Genomic DNA, 18364 nt, shown 5'->3' with positions numbered 1-18364 from the left:
ATCTCTCGTTGACAAAAAGTAGAGCTTAACTAACTGATAATCTTCTGTAATAAAAAGAAAAAAGTAGAAAAACAAGCTCTCTGAAATAAAATTTTGTACTGGAAATTGAATAAGGGTACTGTTACATAACGGAAGTTGGAAAAGAATGAAATACATTTTTAAGTTAACTTATAGGCTCGCTGACTTCCTACTTCCACAGTTCGTTCATATTGGATATCACCCTTCCGTTGTCGTCTTCTTTGATTCTCTTCAATAGAATATCCATAAAATCCAACGGTTTGAAAATGTCGATTTCTAATAGGGCCATTTCCTCTTTGGACAGATTGTACCATCCTGGAGCCAACTTTTGGTGCTGAGGGAGGGTTCCACCACAGTAACTCGACAGATTCTCTCCAACTTCGTCTTCTTGAGCGTGAGTGTTGTGTGCGAATATTTCATATTTTCGGTGTCGTTTTCCAGCCTTAAAAAATTCGAGCTTGCTTTCATCACGGTGAGCGTGTATTCTAGTAGCGCACAAGTCAGCCATCATATTCTCTTCTAAGCGATCGAACCCAGAGTCGTCTCTCAAGCTTGATATCACGTCGTAACGGTTAACTGTCAGAAATCATCAAAATGAGTGCGCGGCATCCAATTTATATCTGCGAACACCGTTTGGAACCGTCTATCAATAAATACAAATGATTGTTACGTAACATTAACGTTATGTTAACATGTTACGTAACTATAAAGGGGGCAAGTTTCTAACGAAACTGTGGCAGAGTGTAACAGGGTAATTTAGCATTATCAAATGATCTGATCATGTAAATTGGCCACCGTCAAGAGTTTAAAAGCTGAAGTTTCGAGCGTTAGCCCTTCATCTGAGCTCTTTCTTTTTTTTTGCGTTCGACCGTCTTAAACGAGTTTTTTCTTCCAAAGTACATTTAATGTTGCATAACAACTACTCGCACTTTCTTGAACTGAATGTTACGCAACAACAACAAAAAGTTTCACGTGAGTCAGGGCTACCTGTGGTATTTAAAGTTGTCTAATTTTCTGACACGGAAGGTTCCAATAGCAGTTATACCACAGGTGCCCCAACCTCCATGAGAGCATGTGCCTCGTTGTTACGTAACAAAAATGCACACTTACCTGCTATCCAGTGACGTAGGGCGTCTACCTGTTGTTTTCACACCTTGTCACGTAAAGTTCTGGACGCTATTTTTTCCTTAAAAAAAATGAAACGTGAATGTTTGTGAATGTACTGTGAGGTTGATTTTCGTCCTTGGCAGTTTCTTGGCTTGCGTTTGGAAGCGGGAAATTTTCGTGCATAACTGAGTGGTTCAAACATGTACAGTCATAATGACGCACGATTTTTAATCGCCTTTTTAGGAAATGGCTGGCAGGTTAAAGTAACTAATTTGAAATTAAGTCAGCTTTAGAAACTATGAACGATTGCCAATTCACTTCATCATCTAATCTGAAAGATGTTTGCCATGACAAGTCACGGAAAGAAATCAATTAGGGTAGGGTGGGTGCTGTTATGTTTTTCTGAATTCAGTTCTCTACTCATTTGAAGCCGGGCGCACTGGTCGAATTTTTGTTAATTTTGCAGGAAATCTGTCATCACTTCAGTGAGAAAACTGCGCCCGCTAGTTTTGTATCTAACCAAAAGCAAAACAAATTTTGTTAGCCAAGTGCGCCTGGCCCTCACATCACCAAAAACACAATGCAAGGTTAAGTGACTTATGATCCTCTCTTCGTCGTCGTTGCTAAAAGCCTCCGTTAACTCAACTCGTTAACACAAGGAACGGAGCGTTCCAAAAACGATGCGTTTTCAAAATACTCCATATTGAGGCCATTTTCGAAAGGCTCCGTTTTCATCGCCGTTTTATTTCACGTGCTACTGTGGATGATATGCAGACACACATAGAAAAGTAAACTCCTTCTTTCTCTTATTTCCCCTTTCCTTCCCTTTGAACATCGTTCGCGTAGCCATATTCAGTGATGTTCTAACCAAAACCACAGAGACACTCCATACTTGAATTAACCAATCCTACAGTTTAGTGGAAGCTAACTCACGTCTAATTGGATCTGCTGGCAGTTTTTTGACACATATTTCTTTTTTTCCGTTCATACTGGCCCGAGTTTTCCTTAAAACGTGCCGAGGGAAGGAAAGGCTGCACTGTTACTTTGTCACAAACGACTAATAATGTGAACAGCTTTAGTCTTGCAGAGAGGATCTTGGCTTTAGGAAGCAGTGTTATAGTTTCCATGACGAAAATGATAGGCTCACTGGCAAAGCTATGGCCACTCATGAAAGGGTTCCTTTATTGACCAGAACCGTCTAGCTGAATGATCAGTAAATCCACTTCAGAAAGGGAGGAAAAATTTATTGCGACAGAACAGTCTTTCAAGTGCTATGTTGCACGTGATTCGATTATGAGAGAGGCCATCATTCACAGAAAAAATTGAACTCAAGGATGCCAGTAACAGGAACAAGTCAGTTTTAAAACTCTGTAATGAACTTAGAGTTCATGACAAATAGCCTCAGCGAAAAAAAAAAAATTAAAAAAACTCTTTCACCGCATTCCACTTCAGCTTTTCCAGCTAACTTACAAACAAAAACAAAAAGCATGTAAGATTACTCACTTAACTTTATTGCCATTCACACTTCTTTTGAATAAATATAAATAAATCCACTCTTCCTTACATAGAACAATAAAAGCATCTAATGCGTACAACTGTCGTAGAACGCACACGACTAATTCATTACTTTATCACACTTTGAGTATGTAGCAAAAAATATAACCGATCTCTACATTGGAACACCAAAAATAGACTTAAACAAACTTTTTCTCACTGACCATACCAAAACTTTAAAGGCAATCCAAACTTAACTTTAAAAAAACAATCCGAACTTAAAAAGGGCAGAAACAACACTTAAAACATGTGCCATTCCCTCTGGTTGAGTTTTACAAGGTTTTACCCCCCCCCCCCCCCCCAAAAAAAAAAAGCACGAACGGTGTGTAACGTAACGTCCAGGTTACGTTTAGGGCGCAGATAAATGTCACGCAACATTACTTGGTGTCACACAGCAAAGCAACACCTCGAAGAATCCAGTGATCAGGATGCTGTGAAGTCTTCAGGTTCAAGCAGAAAATGTAAGTCAAGTCAGTACGTCTGGGCTTCTTGTACACAGGACACTCATAAAATTTCAGTGCGTCTGGGTTATTTTTGAGGTCCTTAATCAAGGCGGCAGTATTAACCGCATAAATGTGCACCACAGGGAGGGCAGTAAACAAAACTTTAGGGGAAGGCTCCGTGAGCCTGCAGTTTCGTCGATCCCACCCAGCGCCATCCAGGAACAGGCCATGCACATAGACTCCTTCCGCTGGCGATGACGACACATCTTCTTTCATCATCTTAGTGACGTCATTGGCAAGTGCAACGTTATCGAGGGCCCAGCCTTTATGCGCACGCGTAATCTCTTGTCTCATTGCGGTCAGGAAACCCTAATTGTAAACAAAGCGAAGTGAATATTGGCTGTGAAAGAACAGTGTTGTTCATCATTAGAATCAATAGACAATCTAAATTTTCTCGTATTCTGAAATTTTCAATCTCTTTTAAACTTGGATTGGCAGCCATATAATCTCTAAAAATAATACTCTGTGAAGTTCGTTTCAAGTATTCAAGTTCACGAGCATATGATCCTAAAGGAATTCCCCGAGCAAACACAAAGATAGAGTAAAACCATTCCCATGTTTACCACGTTTCTTAGTGTATCTTTAGAATCTTTCAAAGTCATTTTGAACAATTTTCCTGGAAGACTTTTATTCATGTGAACTCTTAGCGAGCAAGTAAGCCAACCAAACATCAAACAAACAGCTGGCTTCATACCTGAGGGTTGAAAAATCCCGTCATCCAAAACGCACTAGGTCTGCCTTCAAATAACCACGAATGGAACTGATTGTTGCGCTCGATCAGCTCAGTAAACCAAAATCCAAGAGTCGTCGAGTCCCACGAGATCTTCAATAAGGAAAGAAAGGCATTTCAACCCAACGTAACTTCTCCTTAAAACATCCGAATATATCGTGAAACAGGGGAGGAGAATGGAAAAACCCGTCTGTTACTCAGTTGATAATGTCTAAAACAAACCCAATTTAGGTAATAAGCCATTTTTGAGGTGTTTAATGCCTCTGCCTTAAACGAGGGTGAGTGTAAAGGTTTATATGAGAAAAATGTCTTTTAATAAACAAATTAATTTTTCACATTAAAGGTTTTGCCCTCAGCCTCTTTCTGAAAGTGAGTGTTTTTGGAACTAAGGCTCTTAGACTCTTAGACTCCAAAATTTTAAAAATAGATCAAATCGAAACAAGACAAACAAACATAAATACAAAACAAAACAACCAAACATCATCCATCGTCCAAATCAAACAAAACTGAAGAGGAAAAAGAAAAAAATACCTTTTTCCAAAGAGCAGGGACACGGGCATCATAGATGTTGTCCAAAGCATCCTTCAAGTTTTCACTCATAATGATCGTACCATCTATGGCCAGCTTAAGATCAACAAGTGTGTTCCTCACAGCTGTTATGACCCTCTGCATTCTGTCAATCTCTTGACGGAGGAAAATGTTCATGGACGTCAAAGCACCCATTTTCTGCAGGCGTGCTTTAACCTGTAGTAATTTAATAGACAAATGTATTATTATTATTATTAATGAGGCATTTGAGAAAATTACATTCAGTCAGCAATCTGTACTCTTAGCTTGCATGATTTTGACTCACATACTCTCGAACATGATCAAAGAGTAACGTCTCCTTACACTTTCAGTGCATTGAAATTTGATGGACATTTATATACTTTTCGTTTCAATTTGCCTTTAATGGAAAAAAAAATAAGGCTTGTAAACTTGGCTTCCCTCGAAAGAAAACAAGCGAATAAATTTAAACAAAAGATATCACAATATTTGTAATATTTCCAAACTAAATTACAATGATTAAGACATGGAAGCATAATTTTGGTATGTAGTACGCTAAGAGAAAGTGTTGAGACTAAATCTTAAAATTATACCTATTGATTAGAATATTTTAATGGCTAGGCGAGATTTAAGTGACTCCCTAGTTAAATTATCATCCAAGCCTATAAGAACTCTCACCGCCGTCGGTTGAGCCTGCGAGCAGACCCTCGTATTTGGGTTTCGCCTAATGGCATAGCCACCTATTACGTCATCCACAGCCGCTTATGGAAAAGTTATTAAAACCCCTGTTACCCCGTTTCACTGACTTGTACAATGGGTACAAAAGAAAAACAGAGTTTGATAAAATGATATAAAGCGGGTTTGCTGATCATGTTGAAAGTACGAGAGTGAAATCACACTACAAGTTTTACCTCAAAAGGAACATAATCCGGAGGCAACTTGTCCAACATTTCTGTAGCTTGTCGCGCCACAAGTGATTCACGTGTCTCCCCAGACCCCCCAGAACTGTCCTTGGGCTGAATGTTCACAATGGTCTCCAAAACATCCGAGGTGGTCTTGGTTTGATATGTGATGTCAGCATTTGTGTGAAGACCGAACACCTACATGAAGAGGACTTCTAATGTTATTAAAGTATTCTAATGGAGTAATCTAGGCCGACAAAAATTTTCAAGCATTAGCAAGTTTTCTTCTTTGTTTACAATGACTAAGGCTGCTAAGAATTCAAACTGGTAATTCGGAAACTCTGGTTGGAAATCGCTGTGATTCGCGTCTCTCATTTATTTACGCTCGTTTTGCAAATAATGGACCACTTTTTAAAAACAAGAGGACTTGTTATGGGCGGGGGAGTCTTGTCTCTTATTCTCTCCAAATAAGGGGGCCTTGTATAGAAAATTTAAAAATCTTTTTTGGAACACTAAAATTTTTAAAATTTTCTTTCCATTAAACTGGTTTTAAATATTCGCTCTGAGTTGCCTGTTTGTTAGCGTGGTTAATTCATAGAGAATTCATACGTATAAAGGCAACTACCATAAACATTAAATAACCAAACCTATTTGTTCCTATGGAAACCTTTGTGATGTATCGAAAAGAACTCTATTGCGGTAGACATCAATTACCTCTGGAGTGTCCGACAACGGCATCTCATCAATGTGAGCCTTAAAATCTGCAATCTGTGCGCAGCGAGGAATGTTGTAGCCTTGGTAGAACTTGAAGGTTTCTTTAAACATCTCCTGACTGAACCAAACACGAGCGTAGGTGTTCAGCAGACGTTTGTCAAAATCGTCTGTGACACGACCGCCATACTGAACTTCACCCAGCATGTAATGAACAGTCACCCACGAAACACCCTGGGGGGAGAGGGAAAGGAGAAAAACGGTTGGATTCAAGAGGTTGACACGCAGATCGACTGATACAGAAAAATAATGTTTAACTAAAATCAGTGAACAGTTGATGTTACTAATGGACTAAAATAGCCAATTGAAACTAATGAGATCTGCAACGAAGGAGATAAAAAAAAAAAGACAAAAAACATGTGAAAGAAACTAAACAATGAACAACTAAATATTTAATTTTCAGTTAGTAAAGATATACCCTTCGTTGTAATAGCATTGAGTGAGAGGTAGAAAAAAAAACTATTCTGAAAATCAAACAAGTAGATCTGTAACAAATGACATTTAACAAGAAAAGGACGAGAAATGAAGACGTCAAGTGGGAGTAAATTTGGAGGGCATGATTATTACTCAAAGAAATTGTCTGAACATTTTTTCGAATCTCTGGTGTTTCAATAAAAGCCCGTAACCATCGGTTTACCGCCGCCTACAGGACCTCTCACTATCGTCTGTTGCACCGAACAGGCTCTCGTGTTCAGTGGTTTTCGCCTTGCGGGCAGATACCTATTACACCATCGGCAGCCGCTTCAAATGTAAAAGTCATAAAAACCCCTAAGTCTACAGGTAACATAGTTTGGGCCGAGGAGCTTACGACAATATTACCAATAGCTTTAAAATAAAGAGGGAGGAAAAAAAATATTGCTTTCAAGACAATGAAGAAAAAAAGAGTATACTGCAAATGATTGAAAACTATATTCTTACCGCCTTTGGATCAATATCATCAAGATGATTTTGAATGAACTGCACAGAGGCCGTCAAATCAGCAGAGTTAAACTCATACGGGATATTCCATCCTAATGGACCAAATTTGCGTCGCTCTTGAACAATGGTGTGCAGGAAGGCTGTTGCATATAGCATTGGTTTCCATTGTGGCATGTTAGTTACATCAAGTTGATCCTACGGTAGAGTAAAGTTAGTAGATTTAGTAACGAAAACCTTATAACAAGTCTCGTTTCAAGACGAGTATCAAAGAATTTGAGAGAGTTTTTCTACCACGGAAAAATAGATGAAAATAGGTGATTATTAGAATAAAAGTCTCGCTTCGTCGTCGACATCTTAAGTGAAACAGCCGACTACTTGTAATCTTAAGGTTCATAAAAGCTAATTGACAAGACAGTCATTTAGACTTTTCAAAGTAGCAGTGCTCTCTCCATTTGAAATTTGCAAACTTGAATCAATTGATCTATTACTTTTTCTCACATCATTCCATTTCTTTCATAATTTTGTGGATTAAAAGAGCAGAAACAAAGGTCATTGTTTGTATAATTTGTTTCGTCAGCGCACTTAAATTTCATAATCGCTACCGTTTCAAGCGCTTACTCACTTTTGCAGAAAAGTAACAATGAAACGAGAAATTTTGAATTTTTTTTATTAAATTCGCACCCTTTTCCTTCGTAATTTGAAAATTTATCATAGAGGCTAAGGCTTTAATATGCAATTTGGCAACCTGTTCAATTCCCTCTCAAACCTGTGTGATTCCAGCGTATGTTCTCTTCAGACCAGCCTTGATGCCTTGCGGTGGTTCATTAGTAAACTTGATGGAGGACTGGAGAAGAGTGATCGGGAATTTCGGATGAACTTCTGTCGTGATCCACAAACGGAACTTTTCGTTGACATTCTCTGTTGTGGTGATCTAAAAAAACAAATAATCAAAATTTAATCCAAAATATAATTTATCTCATTTCATGCTGAAAATTTAATTCCTTAAACAAGTCCTTGGTCAATAATGCCAACACTAAGAGACTACGGAAAATAAAAAACTTTAATCAAGACCTTAAAACAAACCAATAGAAACACACATAAAAACGCGTCGAAACATACCGTCTCCAACAACTCATCCATGAAGTTGAGTCCCAAATGACAATTCTGCAATAGCACCCAGCCTCCCTCGTTCATAAACTGTGCCAATAGACGCCGTGCATGTACCTCTTGTCCCTGTCCCATGGAGATGGCCCGGCAGTCTGTGCGAGAAATAATCAAATTTTCACCGTTTAACTATCTTTGGCAGACGAACACTTCACTTAAGTCCAAGAATTACAGAGCAATATCTTCTAAACAATCAATAACGAGGATTTCGTCTTTTCAACGGGGCGGTTGCGCTTTCGATACAATCCTGAGCTCAAAGATGATAGTGCTGTATTCTTTTTCTGGCTAAATTTGTCGACTTCGAATTTTCTACAAGATTTGTCTCAAAATAAAGCTTTACAATCGAATTCGCTGGACAAAAAACAATACAACGCATTTAGGAAACGTTGCCTTAAGATCTACACGTAAACTTGGAGTAAATCTTTAAGCTAGCGATCATTCACAATCCTTACAATGGATCATTTGGTGAGGAGGAACATTAATGTTCTTACCTAATCTCTGTTTCTTAGCCAAAGCCTCGATGGATGCTGTAGGATCAGAACCCATTGACAGGAAGCAAATCATTGGTGTCCTAATGTCACTCTCTTCCCACATGACTTCCAGGTTCAGAATAACTCCTTCAGCGTACTGTGAGAACAAGAGAAGCATGTTTAACTCTGAGCACACCCAACACCTCTCTTGGAATTCTGGATAACACATGATATAAAATACCAAGTAATATGCTTAAAGGATATATCGTAGCTATGTCCCGTAAAAAAAACCCATGTCCCAGATAAAGCCTTACTGTGGAAATTTTTTTTCGAGGCCGTGAATACGTTTGGTATCGTTCACAATGTCCCACTTATTTTAAAACTACGAACAAATGACCATAGGTGGGACCATCTGCATAAAATTCCCGAGCAGCATGTTTCTTTGGAATCCAGAAATGAAGTTCGAAGTTTCTTATGTGAGAATCATTTCCCCAGTGTGAAACAAATAAAATGATAACTACTTAGCAAAGTATTCACCTCTTTCCCGATAGCATCAGTGATATAACGCCGAGCCTGGTTTATGGTACGATCTGGGCACCAGGCCCTTATAAGAAGAAGTTTCCTAAATGTGTCGAGAGAGCCCTGGTAGCCATCTGGTATTGGCGCATCTTCTGGTGCTTCAGAGTCAAACCAGGTCTTCCAGGCTTTACCAGACTCGTTATTCGCAACCTGTGGAGATACGTTCACATTTATAGTCCAGTTGTGAGTTCATTATAGCCAGAGAAAAGAAAAAAAAAATTGAAGCGCATTTTCAAAGGGTTAGCCTCCATCTGAATTGAATATAATCATAGATTTCTACGAGAGGATACATTATCTAACACTCTAACAATATTTTAATTTTAGGCTTTCAATTTGCCAATACGTTTCAGGGTATCTTACAAAATTTGTACAGTTTTCACCAACTTCTTGCTCTATGACGATGGTCACGAAAGCAAAAATGCAAGCTACATCAAAGTCGCCGAAGAGATCGCAAAACAAAGGGAACACAACAATCACAATCACGACACCAGCCATAACAAAAACATCAACTAATATAGGTAATAACCTGTCCCAGGAGCTGAGTAAACTGAGGAAGTTTACTGAGGGCCACAAGATTCAGCCAAGTCATGTCCAAGATCCACTTCTTTGGTTTGGGTTCCACAGCGTTCAGATCCAATGCAGCACCACCTGCCGTACAAGAGAATCAAGTATTCAGATTGACGAATTGGCAAAGTGGAGCATAAAAACCATTGAATTAAAACTTCAATGAATTCCAAGACTTTTAAAATTAGAAATTAACATACCCTCCCTTCGTTCCCATAGCCTGTTCAACTTTGTCAACTTACAACTATTAATTTCAATTTAGCACAGTCGAAATACCGCTGTCGAATACCAACAAGGAAAAAAACCAACCAGAGAATGAAAATGAAAATGGATGAACACTAATCAATCAGGGAGTACCATATAATTTAATCGTCATACCTTTGATAAGAACCTGAAACTCGTCGTGGCGAATCTTTCTCTCTTGCAAATCAATTTTCAGCGTGAGCAGCAAAGTGAAGAGGAACTTATGCTCTTCGTACAAACCACGCGTCGTGTAACGGAACACTTCAAATGTCAAGTACTCAATGATGTTCTGGATCCGCTTGGCGGGAATCGGAGACTTCTGAGAGCGTGCCATGGAAATGTCAAACAAGCCCAGGAACTGTCTGAGAGAAGTCTGGTACATAACGTTCACGTAGGACATCTCGACTATCAGGAAGTAAAGGATGCTACCTCGTGTGGCCACTAGGGAGGAGAAGGAGAGAAAACAGTTGTCGCCTATCATTTATCAAGGCAGGAGAAGGTGATATTCTTATTTTTGTAATTTTTTTTGTTGTCGTGCTCTTTTATGGGACATGACAGAACTTGTCCCGCGACATTCAATGTGTTGAGCGCCTGGTAGTTTTACTGACCAAATAAAACAGCAGAGAGAGGGCGTAACTAACCTGTACAGAAGCAGTATAATATGCAACATAGTGTTAACCTTATGAACACAGCACAACTGTTGAACAATTAGGAAGCCCAGATTATCATCTTGGGGCGAATATGGAATTCTACGGCTGCTCTAATTTGTTTCGATCATATTTTCCAATCAGCTACATATATATTGAAAAATATAATTGTACTTTTCTCCATGTAGAGAAATACTTCTGAGGGTCTTGGTATCATGTTTTCCTGATTTTTTTTTTTCGGATAAACCGGCATTTCTTTACCCAAAATTTTCTCTTGAGAAATTTCTCTTGTTCTTCGCCTACATTCCCCATTTACTTAACGAATGATCGGCTGGACTCGTTTATTGTTTATTGTTTCTTGTAGCCGCTCACCTGGCCTGTACTCTTCACGAGCAGTGTTGATCTTCACCTCTGTTTCCGCTGCAACCAGCAACTTTTCACTGACTTCCTCTGAAGTAGTTTTTGTCACACTTAGAACCTGGATCAGAGACTCGTCTTCCACGAGAGAGCCCTGGGTACTAGTGAGTCGGTAAAGTAGATTGTCTTCCAGATCCTTCATTTTTCGTTTGTTAGCGGTCACTTCTTCCATCAGCTTGGTACGTTCAGCTTCCAGTTCCTACATGAACAATAATGATTTATTGATTTATTTTGAAGACTCATCGCGATTTCTAAACGCCAAAACTTAGACCTATTGTTTTTTTTTTTAATCTGGGTAGCTAGTTAGGAAAAATACCTCAAAGACAACAAAAGAAGAAAATCTTTCTGCTTATTAAAATCGCCTTTTCTTTACTCCCTCTTCCCTACTCTTGCTCTTACAATTCAATATGGCGTTCGTTTCACGAGGATTTAAACCTGAATTTGAAGACAAATAATCCATTAATTCATGGCAGAGCGACACTTCACCTGCTTTTCTGTTAATATCACTCTACCGAGCAGCTGATCTTCCAGGCCACTCATGGTAACCGTGAAGTCGATGATGGAGGTCTTGGCACTAACTTCAGGAGTGTAGGAGGGGTTACCAAGCTTGGTAGTGACGTACAAACGGAAACCATCCATTACATCCACTTCTTTGTCTCCCACTTTGACCTGGAAAGTACAGAAGTACGTTGAGTAAGACCCATACTAAAGAGAAAAAACTCAGCTGATCTAATCAAATCTTAAAAATTTCTAAATAGAAATTCTTCCCCAGATGATGACCACGCCTAGCTGATTTCGCCAATATCTCTCTAAATCAAAAAAAAATCAGTTGGAAAGTTCACAAACGCGAAACTTTTACAAGACGTAATAGTGACGATGTAACTGTTGAAGAGTTTTTCAGGCTGGTTTTTAGGATACCTCAAAAGGAATTGAGAGCCGTTAAAATTGTCCGGAAATTTGTCCGGTGGACTTACTTTTGTATTGCTCTATGGTGGTAAATGGCGCTTCATTTTTACGACATACCACAACAAAGGGAACCAAGAGTAAGGCTATCTTGGAGTTCTGTATTTAGGTGAGAGTTTTTCAAACAATAAAGAAGAAAGATAACAGCAAGTTAGTGACAACTATCAAAACAATAGGTATTTCTTTACCTTAAACGTTTTGCCAGACTTGATAAAGTTTTTCTCCAGCACGTTATCGAGTGCCGGATCAAGTTCCTCGCCAACATCCTCTATGATCAGTGGTCTTCCCAAGGACAGCGAATCTTCCAAATGGGTACGGAAGTATTTGTGGTTAAGGGCAGTGGCCTAGTGGAAGACAAACGAGAAATCAGAGAAAGAAAGGTTTCCACTGAAAGATAATTCTGAAATTTCTTTCGATGCTAGAGTCCACACTAGAGTCCAAGCTAGTCGTTTTTTCCGAGGAATAACAGTAGCTTTTTAGGATTCCTCGTGGATGGAACATCATTTCCTCGTAGGTTACTACAGCAACTAAAGCCTGTGCCCTGTATCACTAAATTACAGAGAAGATAATGAACAAGAGCGAAATTTTATCAACTTGCCTGTAGTTCATTCGGTCCTTCTTTCTTCCTAATCCACGCCTTTCCTTGCCCCTGAATAACAGAAATACCATTCAATAGCGTTTTCAGGCTAAAGTTATTAACCATGGCAGATAAGGACGCTAATCGTTTGTTACCGAAAGGGATCTCTCGTGTTCATTCAAGTAGAACAATATTTGAACACCTCAGAACACATATTTCGCCTTTGAACTGTTCAATCTTGAACAAAACATGAATTATGCACTCTTTCCTCCAAGTTTAGCCCATCAAGTTTCCCGAACGTGTGCAACACCACAGCAATATACGTATTCCAAATGACATTACTAATGGCCACTAATGGTAAGGGCAGGTAACACGAACTGTAGATGTCAAGAAAATATTTCGTCCTTCATCCCGGGTTATTGCCATCCGTATCTCACCTGGGGGTCAATAAGAAGTGGATAGCGAGCTGCCTTGGTGACTATTATACCATTCTGGACTGACAACTCATCACTGGGTAATCCTTGGAGGGCCCATTCGCCAATGGTAGCAGCATCCGTGAGCATGTTCACAAGATTCAAATCCTGCATAGGGAAAAGAAAAACTATATAATCAATTCTGTTCCTATTCGTTTTTCGTAATTCTATTTATCCTTCCTTCCAAAGAGTCACTTTAAAGCTCAGTCTAAAAAGCAACACAACGGTCTGACAAGGGCGATGACTTCAATCTTAAAGAAATATAAAAAGCTACTATACTGAAAAATAATAAAAAAAAAACCAAACACGAAAAAATCAAAACAGAGTAGTAACACCTCGAAGCAGCCCTATTACTATTACAACAGAGCCGTTTCCTTGAAGATTTTTCCAAAAGTTTACATGTACACAAATTGAGTAAATCAACTGATTTACGTGAATTAAGGACACCTTTTACGATGTTTGCTTAGAGAAAATCACCAAAATCATTCTGCTGACTGTTTGTTAAAATACACCAACTAACTCATGAAGTAAACTATTACCTCTGAGAAAGGAATCTTCTTTTTTCTCATTTCTTTCTTCCAGTTGTCCAACAACAGAGTTCTGAAAGCCTGGTTAAACGGACCAGAATATGACAAAAATCCGGTGGCCAGCAGCACATCTCCTACCAACCTGAGATAGAGCACCAGAGTGTAAGAAGAGAGTTACGATAGCCGTAAATTGTCCCGGTTTCTGAAACACGCATTTTTCGGGATGTTTCATTTGTTGTATGTTTTTAAATGTTGTCCATTCCAAGTACATTACTCCACACTCCACCATATTCCTTTTGTTGTTGGTTGTTAAAATAGTCCAACACCATACAACACATACTCCACACCGCGCCTGCCCTACCACTTCCAACAATTTTGGAAACTTTTCCTTCTCGCAGGACTTCCCACCAACCCTTCTAGACTAAACAAGGAGGGGAGGGGAAGGGGGGAAAGATTTTTAAACCTTTAGGTCTGATCACTGAAGCAAAGATTAGCCGTTGTTCAACAAAACTGCGCCCTAAACAATCCCCAATTTAGCTGAATATTTATCTGAACATTTATTCTTGTGAACAGTGTCAGGAGGGCCTAAAGCTAACAGTGGAGGGACATAAATCAACTCTCTTATAGAGAAACCCTGAGGCCTACTGACTGCGTAAAATCGTGGTTTAGGTTAGACTTCATATAAATAAACGGTCCTTAGTGTCTTCATCGCGTGAAAGGCGTGGAACATTATTTCAATTGATTTCCCTCCACGGAAATGGTCTTTTTGATAATTAATTAAAACATGACCTCATATCGTCAATCCTTACGAAAAAATTAACTAACCAACTGAGGAAACTGTAAAACATCGGGAAAAAGCGAGTCTGAAATACGATACTTTCAAAAGGCAACGTAACTTAACAACAACCAAACAAAAAAATACAGTGGAAACACACCTTTGAATCTGCTGGTCGAATTTCTTGCTCTGTTCAGTCCATCTTACTTTTTCGCCTCCCAAACCATCGATCAGTGCCGTTGCATTGGCCATCTTCCTCCTGCAAGCCTCTGCATCTTCTACCAGAGTCTGTTTATCACGCATAGCCTGATCGTACTTGGCCTGCACCAGATCCAGTTCGCGCTGTTTCTCATCCAGCTGCGCCTGCGCTTCATTCAACTCCGCTGTCGCTTTCTGCAAGCGCGCTTCTTGGATGATTAGATTCGCCTACAGATTTCACGCACAAAGCGTACAATTAATTTCATAGTGCTTTCGTCTGCTTAACAAAGCACTCGGGGGACATAAGAATGAAAAATGCGAAGAAAAAAAAAACAAGCTATCTGCACGGTGTGAGTTAAATCAGAACAAAATAAGGTTGAGTAGGAAAGTGGGATTTAATTGTAGAATTTATTTTACCTTCTTATTATGTATTTTTAAATTAAATTCTTTTATTGGCACGTGGAAAAACATTCTTTAAAATGAAACATTAACCGCGCCTAGTGCAATTTACACCCGGTAGCCGAGCAAAAAAAAAATTCATAGTTCGCTGATGTTAAGAACAAGAGATGAAATCTTTATGGCGATGGGTGCCAGTTTTCAAGATTGACCTCTCACATTTGAAATCTGACAGCAAACATTTTGTGTCACATAATCTCACCTCCTTTTTTTACTAGCCATAGCATATATCAAAGAGAGCTAGCTACTTTAACTTAACAACGGGATGTAAGCATCACCTTTAGAGGAAGGACTTCTTTGTTAATGGTATAGAAGAAAGCCATTGCTTTAGTCCAAGAGGCAAGCCCTGCAACATCACCGCAAACTTTCTTGGCCACTTCAATGGTGTAATCCTCCATTTCAAGATAAGGCATCAACAGCTCAACTGTTTCTTCATTGATGGAATCCTTAGAATGAAAAAGAAACTCGGGTGCAAAACGGAACGAAAGTGAATGTAGTTATTAGAGTTAGGAAAGGAAACCGTGGAGAGCCGGCAAACTTCAAAGAGAAAGCAAATCAGCGAGCTCTGAAGTTGAAAATTTCTCTCAAAAGATATCCACCATTTACAAGGTAGACATTTTAGAAGGAAGAAGATTTGGAGGAGCAAGTGAGTCGAATATTTACAAATTCCATGTCGCCTTCCTGCCCTTTTTTGCGTTAAAAATCACGGATAAATAAAAATGGGGTTACAAAAAATCATGTATACAATGTTGTTTAGAATTCCTAGGCTTGCTTACAAATATTTCACGCGAATGTTTTCTAGACCAATCACAGTGTTTTCGAGTTGCCTTTGACATTGAATTGAAAATTGCACCATAACTATCAACTAGAGTAGTTAATCTTGAATAAAGGGGTTAAGCTTCCAAAGAAACTGTGGCGCTACGTCGGTGGGAGATTATAACAAGGTAATTTGGTATTATCACCTGAGTTGATGACGTAAATTGGCCACCGTAAAGAGTTTCAAGCTGACGTTTCGAGCGTTAACCCTACGTCAGAGCGAATGACGAAGGGCTAACGCTCGAAACGTCAGCTTTGGAACTCTTTACGGTGGCCAATTTACGTTATCAACTCAGGTGATGATACAAAATTACCTTAATTCATTATGGCCCTGATTACAAACTCTACCTTAGGGAAAGTTAGCAAAGTGTTCAGGAAACCTCCACCACTCATCAACTTCAATGATTCTCCCCAAGACGGCTTAAGGCAAGCCTTCTCTGGATCTGCCGTCACTGGGTCAATTTTTCTGTTAAACAACAGTAGCACACAGTCCATAATGCGCATAATCAGATGAGGTGGCTTGGCCAGTTTTCTGACGGTGGAGATGTGAGCGGGCTTAATGGTCTGCAAGGCAGCTTCAGCTTCCTCCAAGGCTGGTTTAGCAGCCTCGAGCTTCCCCTCTGCAACCGCTTTATCTCCCTGTTGGGAGAAAGAGAGGATGTCTGATGATGAAAGGGGTAATAGTAGAAATATCACGAATAACTAAGACATGATTCGTTGCTATAATGGCCTGAAATATCGTAACCTGCCTAAACTACGAGCATTCCCCCCTTTCGGAGAAATTCGTTGCGCGAGTTAAAAAAATAATTACGTCAGCGCTGCACGGGAAACTCAAGCGCTTCACTCCCTGAGTTCCACACGGCGCGCATTTTTTCCTACTGACGTTTTTTATTTGCGCGACAGATTTCTCCAAAAGCAGAGACTGCATGCTAGTACAGTCTTTGACCTGCCATACGCTGTTAAGTGCCCTGAAGAGAGAAATGATGCAAAATCTAGCGAAACCCCTCAATAGCATCACAGAGCGATTTCAACTCACCGCGATTTCATCTACGATAGCCTGAGCCTTGTCTTTCACCTTCTGCACCTGTGACTTCACTTTTTCTGCAGCTGTGGCGCTGACAGTCACCTCTTGAAGAACAACGTCCGCTTTTTTTGAAGCTACAGCCAGCTCCTTCTCCTTTACAACCAGCTCCTCCGAAAGCTTCGCCACTGATTCGCTAGCTTCAACAAGTTTTGCCAATCCCGTGTTCATGCGTTGCGCAAGAAGACCAATCGCCTCGTATTGTGAGCTATAAATGTCTTTGTAGCCGCCCAAGAAAGACAAATATGACTTGGGAGTCACATGAGTCTGCCGACGGAATCGCTCAAAGTACTGAACGCACATCTCGGCTACGTTGTCCTGGTTTTAACAGAGGAAAAAAAACCAATTGGAAACTATAATTCCTACAACATAAAAAAGCACATCTTGCACTGGTCAAATTAATGTAAATCCATTGAATATACCACAAGAAAAATGTGATGTAAACAAGTTCTGAAGTAAAGATTTTGGATATATGAAAATTCACATATTTGCACTGCGGTGGAAAGATGAAATTAAGAGATCCTCGCAGCTAAGAACACTACTGAAACGAGTAGTTGTAAATAGGACCTGAAAAAAAAAAAAATTCAGGCCCGTACGGGATTTGAACCCATGACCTCTGCGATACCGGTGCAGCGCTCTACCAATTGAGCTAACAAGCCAACTGGGAGCTGGTCAATGAATTGGGTCCAAATAAACATCCAAGTGAATGAAGATTTTAGATATATGAAAATTCACATATTTGCACTGCGGTGGAAAGATGAAATTAAGAGATCCTCGCAGCTAAGAACACTACTGAAACGAGTAGTTGTAAATAGGATTCATTGACCAGCTCCAATCAAAAATCAAAAGAGGGGAGCCCACCACAAGAGGAGAGCACAAATGATGATGATGATGATTATTGTGTGTGTGCTTTAAAATATATCTTTATCATACATTCATCATTTATCAATTTTCATTCCAAAGCCATTCGCCAGATGTTTTTATCTTAACTGCAGTTACACATCTATCTCTCCAGCCGCAGCTTACCTGTATAACCCCCATTGTGTTGACGACAGCCAATTTTGTTTCCGCAGTGCACACAATTTCAAACGAGGACAGAAAGTGCGAGGCCACTGCGATCAACGCGTCTTTTGGCCAGCGGCTAAACCAGTCCATTGTGCAACCGCTAAACAGTCCAGGAAATTTCAGTGAACGATTACGGAACTTCTCTCCAACCTAGAAGTATTTGTGTTTTGACATTGGTAAGCGGTAATAAATTCCAAAGTTACATTTGAAAAACGTTTGTACCAAGCTAAGAGCCGAAATAACCAATGAAACCAAAAAAACAGTCACTTGGTCAGTTAGTCCATCAGTCATTCAATGAGC

At 39.6% G+C, this 18364-nt stretch overlaps 1 protein-coding gene across 2 annotated transcripts in view; it reads right to left on the bottom strand.

Moving 5' to 3' along the window:
• Positions 1 to 2615: 2615 nt before the first annotated feature.
• LOC131792800 (dynein axonemal heavy chain 5) overlaps positions 2616 to 18364 on the bottom strand; it is a 57631-nt gene continuing 41882 nt past the window's right edge. For both annotated transcript variants that reach the window (XM_059110206.2, XM_066172767.1), the window contains exons 72-94: positions 18026 to 18214; positions 16955 to 17317; positions 16267 to 16557; positions 15381 to 15548; positions 14609 to 14874; positions 13686 to 13815; positions 13111 to 13254; positions 12695 to 12745; positions 12285 to 12440; positions 11620 to 11802; positions 11089 to 11332; positions 10205 to 10510; positions 9789 to 9910; positions 9221 to 9412; positions 8705 to 8840; positions 8169 to 8308; positions 7816 to 7980; positions 7050 to 7244; positions 6075 to 6305; positions 5370 to 5558; positions 4444 to 4656; positions 3877 to 4005; positions 2616 to 3491 (exon numbers count right to left, since the gene is read on the bottom strand). In XM_059110206.2, the coding sequence (XP_058966189.2) occupies positions 3057 to 3491; positions 3877 to 4005; positions 4444 to 4656; positions 5370 to 5558; positions 6075 to 6305; positions 7050 to 7244; positions 7816 to 7980; positions 8169 to 8308; positions 8705 to 8840; positions 9221 to 9412; positions 9789 to 9910; positions 10205 to 10510; positions 11089 to 11332; positions 11620 to 11802; positions 12285 to 12440; positions 12695 to 12745; positions 13111 to 13254; positions 13686 to 13815; positions 14609 to 14874; positions 15381 to 15548; positions 16267 to 16557; positions 16955 to 17317; positions 18026 to 18214 (4638 nt within the window). In that variant the 3' untranslated portion in view covers positions 2616 to 3056. The remainder of the gene's footprint in view (positions 3492 to 3876; positions 4006 to 4443; positions 4657 to 5369; positions 5559 to 6074; positions 6306 to 7049; positions 7245 to 7815; positions 7981 to 8168; positions 8309 to 8704; positions 8841 to 9220; positions 9413 to 9788; positions 9911 to 10204; positions 10511 to 11088; positions 11333 to 11619; positions 11803 to 12284; positions 12441 to 12694; positions 12746 to 13110; positions 13255 to 13685; positions 13816 to 14608; positions 14875 to 15380; positions 15549 to 16266; positions 16558 to 16954; positions 17318 to 18025; positions 18215 to 18364) is intronic.

This window comes from Pocillopora verrucosa, chromosome 9 (genome assembly GCF_036669915.1).
Source record: "Pocillopora verrucosa isolate sample1 chromosome 9, ASM3666991v2, whole genome shotgun sequence".
Taxonomy (NCBI): Eukaryota; Metazoa; Cnidaria; class Anthozoa; order Scleractinia; family Pocilloporidae; genus Pocillopora; species Pocillopora verrucosa.
The sequence above is the reverse complement of the archived record's forward strand: the minus strand, read 5'-3'. Positions and strand labels throughout refer to the sequence as shown.